The 13,186-nt window shown below is 37.7% G+C and overlaps 1 protein-coding gene across 9 annotated transcripts in view; it reads left to right on the top strand.

Moving 5' to 3' along the window:
- celf6 (CUGBP Elav-like family member 6) overlaps positions 1-9,799 on the top strand; it is a 152,206-nt gene extending 142,407 nt beyond the window's left edge. For 7 of the 9 annotated variants that reach the window (XM_086265941.1, XM_086265611.1, XM_086265693.1 and 4 more), the window contains 2 exons: positions 2,594-2,743; positions 9,177-9,799. In XM_086265941.1, coding sequence (XP_086122067.1) covers positions 2,594-2,721 — 128 coding nt within the window. In that variant the 3' untranslated portion in view covers positions 2,722-2,743; positions 9,177-9,799. Of the gene's footprint in view, positions 1-2,593; positions 2,744-6,794; positions 6,875-9,176 lie in introns of all 9 variants that reach the window. The other 2 variants (XR_015125278.1, XM_086265857.1) reach the window with 2 other exon arrangements.
- The last annotated feature ends 3,387 nt before the right edge of the window (positions 9,800-13,186 follow it).

The following is a 13,186-nucleotide window of genomic DNA, read 5'->3' as shown; positions in this document are numbered from 1 at the left end:
ATGACATTTAGTTAGCCAAGATTTTTTCCTGTTTTTTTTTCTCTCCAAGTGCTCGTCAGGGCAGAAGGCTACTTGTAAGCAAATGAACAGAAATACCATATGTATTCATGTGTTACCTTATTTTTTTGTTTTGGCATATTGTGAGAAGATAATCACAGATCGTCCTCTTACCCAAGTGTTTACAGAGAAGCTTGAGAATTTGAATGTGATAAAAAAGGAGGTCACTGGAGGCACACTCAAAGAATATGCTTACTTCTAAAGGATGTAACCTGGAACAGTATACTCGTAAGGGATTTATAACTGTAAATTTAGTCTATTTAGTTTAGTGCATTTATTTGCAGTATGAAAAAATGGATATCAATGTGCAATGTGGTGTGATATTAAACACTTGTGCAGGTGAGATGGAATATTTCACCTCAAAACAATTAAAACAATAAGATGACAAGAAATCGCAACAGATGCATGCTACAGTTGCATGTGCAGTCTTTTGTAATATACTTTGGTATAATTGTTAACTATAAAATACATAATTTTACCAAGCTTTTTTTAAATCATTAATGAATTATTGAGTCTCAGAAATTAATAAAACATATATTAAGGGTAATCTGTAAACTCCATATATATCCACTGATGAAGAGCTATATTATTATTATGGTTATTATTATGTTTGGTTTTAACCCTGGGCTCTGATACAAAATTAGTCTTAATCCTCTGCATTCAGTCACTCGCTGTTGACTTTTAAAATGTGATCAAAGCTTACCTTGTTAAGTGGAATTAGGCGGAATTAGCTTAAAAATACATTTCAAAAGGTCTTCTCAGAATGGCGTAACACATACGCACAGGAAGCACGTTAAATACGGTGCAAAAATGAAAACAAGGAGATGCAGCTAACCTAGAGAACACCGGAAACATCTTACCCTTTCTACATGTTTGTTTTTTGCCATTTTATTTTGCCTTTTAATACCTCTTTTCTATTTTTAAATCAAGACGAGTTGCCTCTGCATGTTTGTTGTTTGCTTCGAAAGTGCACATATAGTACATTTACATCCATAAACAGCTATGTTATATGTTCAATAAAAGGACATATAGATAGTTTGTCAGTACCTAAGAACATAAACTAATCATCACAGCAAATAAGCAAATAAACTAATTTACCAAAAAATCATTACTGCATACTGCACGCCACAACTGTGTGTGAGTCTACTGGTCATCTCAGTATTTTGGGTGGGTGGGGGGTAGGGGGGGAATGTAAGACTTCACTCCTGCAGTAATCTAATCTGTTCAACCTGGCACCTCGACTTAGATTTTCCCTGTTGCTCCTCAATGTGTGTTTTTATTAGAAATGTATAACATTACAAAGCTTGCAGCATTCTGCTGATATGGATGGTTGTGGGAAGAACTGTACTTCAAGCGGTAGAAGTGTTTGGGGTTTGAGTTGTACTGCAACACACACTCCATGCCACATCACAGGAATGAAACATCAACCTCAAGAAAACAGTTTAAATCAGGAGCACACTCAAATATTGTTTATCCTTGTTTATTTTATGTGCCTGAATTCAAGAGTTTGCAGGGTAGTCTTTGTCCTTTTATACTTTACTTTGACCCCTAGAATCCTATCACCTATTTGGCATGTGGATGTAAATGTGAGGTATGGAGATTCATTAAAGCCAGGGATAGTGTAGGCATGGATGTGTTTGTAGGATTGGGAGGGGGATCACTACCAACTGACAGGCCCTTCCCTGCTCAGTTTGTTTAAAGGGTTTGTAAAAGCAGCAGCCTTATCTCACCCGTACTGACAAAAGCCTGCCCTCTCCCCCCAAATTAAATTGGACCCATAGCAGTGTGATCAAATCAGTTGGCAGGCGGAAAATTCCGGCCGTCAATCACATAGGTGTCTGATAAGACCAGGCAAGGAGTCCCAGTGTGGAAAGCTGTGGGCTCATTCCGCCTCGACACCCAGGTGATAACTCAGAGCAGCAGGCACCTCTGTCCTATACACCTTGCTCCTAGCATCTCGTCACGTCCCCGATGCCCTTTGCTCCTTACTTAGATGCAGTCACATACATGAAAATATGTATACACATGCACACAGACACACACACACCACTGGTGTAGTTGTATGGCTCAACACACAGTTTACTTTTACAGGCGCAACATTTGCGTTACACATAATAGAAGACTCCTTTTCTCTCTTTCATATCTCTGAACACCTTTTTTTTCTTTTTTGTTCTCTGTTCAAGTTGAACACCCAGTTTCTAATGGTACTCCTTTGCTTTTTTTATATCTGTGTTATTACGTTATTAGCCTTTCTGGTATTTTGTTTAATCTTCTTTTTTAATTCGGAGATTTTCAATTAATCGCCTGAAAAGCGAAAACAAAGACCTATTGTTTTGCCATTGTTGGGAGTTAAAAAGGGTATTTTTTCCTTCTCTTGCTTCTTTCATCTCACCTGTCTTCCTCTTTGTTCCTTAACCGATCCCTTTCTCTTTTTCATGTCTCTCTCATATTCCCTATTCTTCTTTCTTCCTTCCTTCTTTTTTCATTTTCCCATTTTCTGCCCCCATCTCTCTCCTGTTCTGTGTACTTGTCCCAGGCTTTGTGAGTTTTGATAACCCATCCAGTGCTCAAGCCGCTATCCAGGCCATGAATGGCTTTCAGATAGGCATGAAGAGGCTGAAGGTGCAGCTAAAGCGGCCAAAAGATGCCAACCGACCTTACTGACTCGTCTGCTATTCATACCCAGGTACAGTAACACCCATGCTATAATGTACCATGCCATTCAAAAGCGTTTTACTTCACTCAAAAAGGTATGGATGCGCCTTGAGGTAACTCCTGTTGTGATTTGGCGCTATACAAAATTGAATTGAATTTACAATATTATCAGTGCAGTACATAGGACACAATACAGAAGACTAGAATGTTTGTGAACTTACTCCTGCAAATCTCATTGTAACTTCTAATGAAAATGTTGATTGCTCCTAAAATTCAAACTTATTATCTGAGCAACTATAAAGTAATACTGTATACTTTCAATGCAGAAATGCAGAAATGAATTAAAAAATTGTATAAATAAAGAACTGCGAATGTAATGAAATGAGCTACACAATAACATTTCCCAAGCTCGCTTTTGTGAATTTCTCTGCTCATTTCAAATATTAAAAAATGTGAAAGTGTGGGCTGCTTTTTACAGGGGGGTTATTGTACTGAGATTAGCAAAAAGAAAATAAACTCTCAACCTTCCGTTATTCCACCAAATAAAAATCCCATCATTGAATAAAATACTGAAATTTACAGAGTCATCTATATGCCAGACAAATTAGTCCACAAAATGTGTCAACTACTTACAGTCAGAAAAACATAGTTCTATAATCAAGATAATCAAGAAGTGTCAATGTTTCTAGATTTTACAGGACCTTTTCACAAAAACCTCTGGTGATTTCTGCCAGGTTTCCCTGCTGCACAGATTTGTTTTATGTCTACTTCTGGGAGTCTAGTCTAGCCTAGCCTAACTTGGACCTGCAGGATGCTTTAGGGCAAATAAATGACATCATCAATACCTAGCTGTGCATAATTACCTGTCTACTGGATACTCCACTGGAAATCGATACAAGTTGTTTAGCAACAAATTTCCAAAAGCAATAATTTATCTCCTCAAATAGCGTTAGACTTATGTCAGCTATTTGGCAATATACAAGCTGATCCTTTATCGAAGAAAAAAAAATTATACAGTCAATTCAGACATCTAATGAGTATTAAGAGTAAGTGCAGCATGTTTAAATGTTTGTGCTCTATATTTATCAGTATTTGTCAGTCCCATTGTGGCATTCTGCATTTGGTGCACTAGAATGCAACACTGTGTTCAGTGTTAAAGGATACAGAAAACTGGCCTTTCTATATATCCATAGATATCAGTGATTCATGCCATCAGCATGTATGGGACAACCATAATGTAAAAGCCTTTGTTCACTCAAAGACTTGTACTTATAAACAATTATTAATCTAAGATATCGTTTTTGTTTTTTAGCTTAATCCTGCTCTATTGTAACTATTTAGTTGTAACCAAGGGTTATAGAGATGTTTTATGAAGTGAAAATAGTGTTGTATATTTTATTATGAAATTAACATACATGGAAATGTCATTTTTAATGCTTCCACAACAACACGGATGCATAGTTGCATGCATAGTAACACTGTTATGACATTCTTTTACATAGTCCCCCAATTTCAAAGGCTCAAAAGACAGCTGATTGACAAACACTTGGCCAGATGAGGCCTATTCTCCTGCTATTGCATAAAAAATTAAGTATTTGTGTAGTTGATTATAAGTGCCGAACTTCCACTTGGTAACTTGAACTCCCAATAAAAGGTCTAGAGCGTCATTGTCACTGGAAGTGAAAGAGGCCATTGAAATTATTAAAGGCCTGGCAGAGCATCTCAAGGAAGGAAACACAGAATTTGATAATGTCCAAGTTTTATCCAAGTCATCCAAGTATTACAAACAATACTTTTATTAAAGTATATGTTAGTTTGTTTTGAAAACACACCTCATTTTTTGATTTTAGGTCCACTGTGTTTGTGTATAGAGGCAAAATGTAAAAAAAAAAAATTGTGCCACTGTCTTCACACTTAGTGTATCTGCCGCAAGAAATCTTCTGTCAACAGCTCCCTATTAGGTACCTTAAAATGTGAGAGCTTCAATAAAAATCAATAAAAATACAGATTGCTTAAGGTAGCAACATGCCTCAATAGAATAATTCTCCATTGTAACATATAGGGATGCATCGATCTGATATTTAAATTGGGTACTGGGCCAATCCTGACTGAAAGTCTGGATCAGGTATTAGTCACAACAAGCAGATCTGTGAGGCTCATCTATTCAGTTCAGTCCTCTATTAGCCTGTGTTCATTATTCCCCTTTTCAGCAGAATGGCAATAGTTACAAACATAGGAGGTTATATAACATTGAGGAACCTAACAACCAAAGGTTTGAAGTTTGAAGGTTGGCTTTTACTTCAATGTAAACTGTAGTCAAATGTGTTTACATGACTGCCAATCCTTAATAAGAATGCTTTAAGCTTTTCAGTCTCTCTCTGTCTTGTTATATTTGATTTTACACTTATTGGAAAGCTTTTATTGCATTTACAGAGGTGTAATGTACTGTCCTGAGATTAGGAGAAACTAGCGTGCAACAGTCTAATAACTCTTGCTGAAACTAGACTAGTGCAAATTAATCCATGGTCATAAAGTCAGTAAAATGACATACATTTATTTGTTACATTTTAATTAAAAGAAAATTAGGTGGAATAAAGTTCTTTATTTTAGATAGGACTGCTGTATTGGGTGATACCTATTGTACCTGGAAAAAGTTAGATTAGTGCATCTAGTCTCAAATAATTATCTAATACAAACTACAGTTGTCAGTGAAAAGACAATATAAATACATCGTAAACCAATTGCCTGGAAACTTTTGTATTACAATTACACAGGCACGTATTCTATTCTGGTATTCTATTCTATTCTACTAAAAAGCATTCATAGAAGGTGGTATCCTATACTGATACAGCTCCCTTTATCAGTTCTCTGATATAATTTGAATAGAGCTATCCTCGCTAATTAAGAAGATACCATAAGAAGAGAAAAGGAGTGAGTGAATTTGATTTAGGAGCAAATGGAAAATACAACAGCACTGAATGACATGACAGTCATTGAAATATTTTCAGAATGGCTCCAAGAAAACACGTTTCCCATAATGACATTATGTCACTTAATCAGTATGTGTGCGTACTTGTTTTTTCAATGTATCCCTCTGTCATTGTGCCATCTTTGTGTTTTGCTTATGTAATTACACCACTTTGGTTGTTTTAAACTAATAGACAGACCAATAATAAGCATTGAAATATTAAGGAAATAAATGCATTAACTTTTTGAAGTCAATTTGAGCAATTAGGTTAATATATTCCTAAAAATCATGGCCGATAAAAACAAAGTGTATATTTTCTAGGTATGTTCTTTTAAATTATTGCACAAACATTTATTTATAGCAGGAGAGAGTACATTGGCTTGTTGGGCTTAAAGTAAATAAAGTTCAACTGTTTAATTTTCTAAATTCCAACCCTAATGCGTTATTATGATGAAAAACTTTGATGAAACTTGAATGATGATTTTCTGTGTGTGCATGTGTGTGTTCCTTATAGGTAAAAACTTTAATATGTAGATAACTTCAGAAGGCCTTTTTTCTGTAACACTGAAAATTTTTGCTTTGAAGTTGAATTAAAAACACGATCAGACAGCATTCTCCTTTTCTGGTCTCAGGAGCCCTGCTACTCTGAAATTGCGTTCTGTGTCTTAAAGATAAACTTAATGCAAAAAACCTGAAGCACTCACTGTACCCTCATAGCAAACAATGCAAGGCAAATCCAATTACTGTAGACAGGACAAGTTTCTGAAATATGCATTTTTGCCGTAAGGGTTATCTTTGCGAATATAAAAACATCAATTCAAACCTTTAACCTGCAGATGTTGTCAACCCAATAATATTTCACCACCACACTAAAGTACAAAGAGGCTTTTTTCTGTGCTGCACTGAAGATTATTTGCTCTGTTATTTCTGTTTTACTTGTCTTTTTTTTTTCAGTTTTATGGTAATAACTATAATGACCTCATTTGATTTGTCAGGCAGAATAAGTGAGTATGGAACAAATAGATGGGGTGCTTTGAATTCTGACTTGAGGAAAAGAAAATCCCATTGTTTCTTTCCTTCTTTTGCACCCTTACCAACCTGGCAACCTGACAAGGCCAATCACAGTGTGAGGTGGCCTTTCTCCGCTATAGCCACACACCCCCACACCTGTCATGGGGCCAAGTTCCCTCAGCTGTAAGTTGAACCCATGGTGTCATTTTCTTTTGGATGACGTCATGTGGTGGGCCTGTGACTGCGTTGCATGACGTGGCGTTGATTGATATCTCTAAACTCTCTCTTTATATTCTGCCCTACTTTTATATATATTTATATATACTGTATATTGTATATTGGCAGTTTGTGGAGTGCAGTAATCGATGCCTTTCATGGCTGGTACCTGTAACTGACGTGCTGACTTGTTGGTTGATTATAATTGGAAGTGGCCTTTAACCCTTTGTGCTATTGTAATGTGTGCCCTTGTGATGTTTTACTTTCTCTTGTGGGGTTCATGTGTATGGATGTACTGTATTTTCGATTTCTCTATCTCTTCACATTCACATCACGAAGCGTTTTTTCTTCCAGAAAACTTTTATTCTTTAAGTCTACTTATTTTCAAAAAGGACCTATTTCTCTCTCTGTTCGACAGCTGTTTAGTTGAGAGATGGCCAAGATGACCCTATGTTTGTGAAGCCAATTAAATCTCTAACGTTCACACAGAGAGCACAGGCAAATGTTGACAGTCTACTTCCATCTGCACAGGGAGTACTTCAGCAAGATTGTTTTGTTTGCCTAACACGAGAATCACTTCCCATTTATTTATTTATGAGGGTGCAAACCAATTACACAGTGATAGAAAAGCTGCTGGCGGCACTACAGACCCGCGTACCCAAAATCCGTCCACCATACACCATACTGTACAGAGAGGTGTAAGTAGGGTACAAAAGATAGAATGAAATACAAATACCTGGATTGATTATTTGTGGCTGCCTGTTGCTTGTTATATTTTTAGTGTGATTCTAGCTCCGCATAATTTAGGTATTCGGTTTTGCTGCTTGTATGTAGTACAATTTTTGCTCTGTGTACAAAAAAGCAGCATACAAATTAATAGTGAAAAGGTCCTTTCTTTGCAAGTGAGTTTGTTTCCAACCCTCAAGGCCAAGACTGATAAGCGTTAGTAGTTTTCATTGAGCACATTCTACCCTATTATTTCAGAAGCCCTGCAGGTGACTCTCCCAACCTTAGTCTATCCAGTGAACTCAGGGGGTGTCTAGCCAGGCACGCCAGGGGGCATAAGGTTTTTCTGGCATCAGCTATGCCTCCTAACTGCCAGGTGTCATTTATGGAGCCATCCAAGTAGGTGGTGGTGTGCGGAGGCATAATATTAGGACTAAAAGCTTGTGAAGGGAAAAGAAAGAAAGGAATTCTTTGTTACTGGACAAAGTTACTGCATGAAACAGTTGTGATGTTTTCAAAGAAGCTGTTTACTTGGGGAAAAAATGATCAATTTGAAAGCCACTGTGTGTTTCTACTCAGCTACATGTATAGGGAGAATTGCGAATGGCTTATAAAATAGGGCATCTGTAATTGGGACTGTTAGTGCTTTATGTTGCTAATGGCCGGGCTCGCTTTGGCACACATAAGAAATAAGTTTGAATCGCTGCTCCCCCATCTAAAAAGCAGATCTATTATGAAATGGTAACAAGCTCATTTACAGGAATGGAAAGGTAGAACAAAGAGCGTCTGGGCGCATGTTCTCGTCACAAAGTCAGACCCTTTCATGTTCACTCTCAGAGAGTGATTTGCTGTGATTTCATAGCCTTTCTTCACCCACATCATAGCTCACAACATATTAGGGATGATAGGCTGTAAACTAGATCTTTTATCAACCCAAAGCTCGACAGCACAGACACATTTAGTAACAGTGCAGCATATCAATCCAGCACAAAGGCAAGGGAGTTGTTTTTCATGCTATCCTAATTAGAGGTTAGTTCTTGAAATATGTATCTTTTTCATAATGGACAACTGTCAGTTATTACGTGATTCTAATTATTGCAATATTAGAACTTGCACACACACTTGTCTCGTTTTCTTTATGTTTCCTTCTTGTTCCTTAGTAGCCTGTTTGTAATGAATTAACAAAAAGATGAATGGCAGCAACATCTCGGGCAACTTTTTTTTTCCAATCAGGGAGATGCAGTCAGTTTAAATTAGGCCTTCGCTGGATTAGTGCTGTCACAGTGTAGATGTCTGTTCCATATGGTTAAAACACAAATTTCCCACCCCACCTCTAGCCCACTTATTTCTGGTTGTGATTGACACGCTCCTCTTTTTTTTTCCTCTTCCCCGTCTGTTTCTCATGCTGTTGGCTGTGCCTGTCAGTCTGTGTGATAACCAGGAGCCAGCAACCCTGAGCATGTTTGCCACAGCCCCACTGAATCCACTCTCCTTATTCTCTCCTGTCTTTTTCTCTTCCTTTCTCTCTTTCTCTGTGTCACAGGATGAAGGGCCACAACACCTTATTTCCACAAGTGCAGTAAAAGTACAAAGACTTCTTGCTCTGCTACATATCATGAAGGAAGGGTGGTCCCTTGATCCTCCTGGAAAGCCGCTGAAAGATTGGGTGACTGAGAGAAGGATCCCAGAGTTGTCGGGTTTTTTTGTTTGTTTATTTATTTTCGTTTTTCTTCGCAAATGCCTCTTTTTTTCCTCTTTTGCTTTGGCGTCTGTGGAAGAAGATTTTTTGCAGAGACCAACTTTTTGCTGCTGTTTTTTAGACATGATGGAAAAAAAAAAACCTTTATAGACTCATTATGCTCAAAGCATGCATACTGACACAGGATATAGATAAACACAGAAAACAAATCAAACATACACATTTCAAAAATGCTACACTTAAAGAAAAAAAAAGGAAAAAAAAAACTTTGTACATGTATAAATAAGTGCAAATGCCAACACAAGAACTGAAGCAAACTCATGCGTGTGCGCACACACACACACACAAAACATACAAACACACACACCAGCCTGCTGCCATTTTGGTTTTTGTGCCTACACAGGTGTTGTGCTCTGTGACAGGGCAAGCTCTGGATCGAAGAAGAAAACAAGAAGAAAAGGAGAAAAGTGGAGAATCCAGGATAATTTACATGCATCATTCCTTAGGAAATAGGGACCAAAGGACTAAACGCTTTTTAAAAGAATATAAATATATAAATATATAAATATATATTTAAAAACTCATACCTTGTAGCTGCAAGTATTACAATTTACTCGTAGTAAAAAAACAAAAAAACAAAAACATTAAATCAATATCCAGTGGCCTACTGTAAGTATGAATAAAAGAACATGGAAATAATGTATAAAAAAAGACATGGAAACGTAGTATAGGGGCTGATCTTTTGCTCTGGATGCTGATTTAGCACCAGGTTGTAGAGTAGTAGAGTAGACTAGAAAAAAAAAAGTGTAGATTTGCTAACTTTTGCTGTTGTTTAAAAAAATACTTGAAGTTGTAATGAAAATGGGGCAAAAGAGGGGTGGGATGGTGTGGGGGGAAGCATTCATCTGCCCCTAAACGCAACAACTCTCTTTCTCTTGGATGTTAACGTATCAGCCACTGGATATCGCGCTCATCATTATGTACAAGTCACCGCACTCTCTGACAGATATGGAGATGATCTTCTGGAAGAAAACAAAAGAATAAGAAGAAAAAAAAGACTGACTTTACTGATGTCTGTGCTGGACGGGGTGCAGATGTTTAAGGCTTCACTGGCCTTTGTGTTCAAGCGACAATCCACTGTAAAGACCAAGTAAAATGGACATGGGGTGTCTTTTTTTTTGTTGTTGGCCTTTTTGTATTGCTACATGAAGTGTGAAATATGAAGCCACAAACTTCTAAAAGGAGATGATTAAAAGTGAGATGGACAAATGGATGGTCATGACCGAAAGAGTAAAGAGGGAAGGAGAAAAAAGTGATAGCTATTGTAACTGCCAGCAGAATGTATTTGGTTTAGTAATGAATTGGCTCTTGTGGTATCAGCATTCTCTCAAAAAAACAAAGTATGCCCATCATAAGCAGTCACAAATTTGAATGACATGTCAAGGATATGTGTGTGTCCACTGAAGCTGCTGCAAAACTCTAGACTGAGAAAAATTCATTCTTGTCTGTTGGCAAATTTCTCTAAAGATGAATTCAATTTACTTCTGTATTGCAGGAAAGGAGTGCCGGCTTTTAGAGCACATTTACCTGTGTAATGTTAATTCCACTGTTAACATGCTCCCTGACCTGCGTAATGTACACATTATTCATAAAGTCCACGGTAAAAAAAAAGTAGAGCTTAATGGCCTCGATCTAAGATAATTCTAACAGTCACTCTTAAAATCATTCAACTCATCTTTAGCTACACTGACACTGATGCCAGGCACTCCAGTAGTGTCGTGTCTTGATTTAGAGTCCTGTAGCCTCTGTTTTTTAACAATTTACAGCTCTGGAAGCAGGCTCCTCTCTAAAACCAGATCAATATGTTTCGAGTGAGTCTAGGGGGAGGAGCGATGCTGTTTCAGTCACCACGAGCACTTCCCAATTTTCTCCGCCAAACACCAGCTCAAATCCATATACCAGCCCTCTAAGCACTGACAGCTGGCAAGGCTAGACAGAAGCAAGGAGAGAGTGGGGAGAAGAGGGGAAGTCAAGAACTCATCACACCGAGATCCTTTAAGCTGATGCTGGTAGGTGATGCCACATGATTTAACCAAAAAAAAAATAGAAACCCTAATCAAGCTCTGGTGGCAAACAGTATACATAATCTAATCATAATCTGTGTTATATGCTTTCAAAAGCAGATTAAACAGTCAAGTAGGACCTCAAGTTAATACTTTAGGCACCAGTCCAACGAGCTCATGTTAAGTAATGAGAGTCTTCTTCTCCCTCTTTTTTGTTGAACTAGAAAATCAGACCAGAATTGGTCCAAATCACTAAAGAAGGGACTGATTAAATGTGCCAGCAGATTTCATAGTTTTTAATATACTGCCTTTGCCACTTAAAAAAAAGCTGAAGGTACTAATTTCAGCCCTTGATATTAACATTCCACGTAGCACTTCCTTTTCTCCCGTCCTTAGAGCAGCCATGCCTTTCTAAATCACGGCACAATTGTTTAGCGGCTCTCCCGTTGGAGCAGCATTTTCGAACCTACCTAATGCCTGTGCTCACTACCCTTCAATTATCTCTTGCACCACATTAGACATGCTATTTCACCTTTCTCCCTAATCACACTGTAATCATCAGCCTCTATACATTAGCAGCAACCAAGTGAAAAATCACTGGGATAATCACTTGGACCAAATGACGGGAGAGATGGTCCCCTGCATGCACATGGATGACAGAAGGAAGATTAGGGAGAATTATGTTTGCGCCTACTCCCTGGCAAGGCTGGTGACAGCTGACCTGGCACCAATAATGTAGCCGAATTTACCGAAGAGGCAATGCAGGATGAGGGATAAAACCTTCCATATCATAGCAAGGTTTTAATGTTCCAGAGTAATTTGACCAAAAACTAAAAGAGAAGGGCAGGTAGCAAAATTGATTTAGTTTTTGTTTTCTATCACAAACATTGCAGCAATAGTTGCTTAAAACTGGGTCAAATCCAACATTTTTTACTAGAAATCCTCAATTCTGTTACTGTTCAGCTGCAGTGAGGCCTGTTGTTGTGAATTTTCTTTCAGCAGCAACACTGCATCTCAGAAGATGATGCCTGCAAGTTATAGCCTCATTCATATATATATCTATATCTATATATATAGATATAGATATATATATATAGATATATATATAATCTATATAGATGGTTGAATGAGGTATGGTTGAATATATATCAGCTCTTAAGGACTTCTTAAGGATTGCCTTTAAATACTGTAAGATAAAACCCAGCCCTCCCTCTGTCATTTCATTTGACATGTGTTACTGATAGAAGGAGCTTTGTGAATTAATGTGAAGTAAGTAAAAACAAAGCCATGTTCTACAAACCATTTATGCTCATTATTTAAGTGAAGCTGAACTAATCAATGGGAAATCTAATGTTCCATGAGCAATGCAATATCCTCTGCTTGTCTTGGCCATCTCTAGAATACATTTCCAACACGAACCTTGCATGGTTGATCCTGTAATCTTTTCTGTCTTATACCAGATGCTGTACTAGTTCCCACTACTAATGGCAGGTTGAGTCCCCAGTGAGCCAAAACTCAGCCTAGCCTAGTATCCTGCTGTCTGCTTGGCTAACAGTGCAGCGATCATGTAGCATATCTGCTATGCCAGGGCTAAATTAGGCAATGTGAAATCAGTACTTCAACATTTTTAAAACGGGTGCTCCTATTACATTTACACTCCAGGGAGAATGTTGCTGAAGTGTTGTGCATTAAAAGCAGAAATAGCTGTGAAACACTAGAATTGCACTGAAACTACCAAAATGAGGAAAAAAATAGAAAGAAAATAGATCTTCTCATTACCATTTATTAAAG

The sequence above is a fragment of the Aulonocara sp. 'chitande type north' Nkhata Bay genome, linkage group LG1 (genome assembly GCF_057382095.1).
Source record: "Aulonocara sp. 'chitande type north' Nkhata Bay isolate Kocher_YH1m ecotype deep benthic linkage group LG1, A_spYH_male_GT1.1, whole genome shotgun sequence".
In the NCBI taxonomy this organism is placed as follows: Eukaryota; Metazoa; Chordata; class Actinopteri; order Cichliformes; family Cichlidae; genus Aulonocara; species Aulonocara sp. 'chitande type north' Nkhata Bay.
This window is presented reverse-complemented; position numbering and strand designations above follow the sequence as displayed.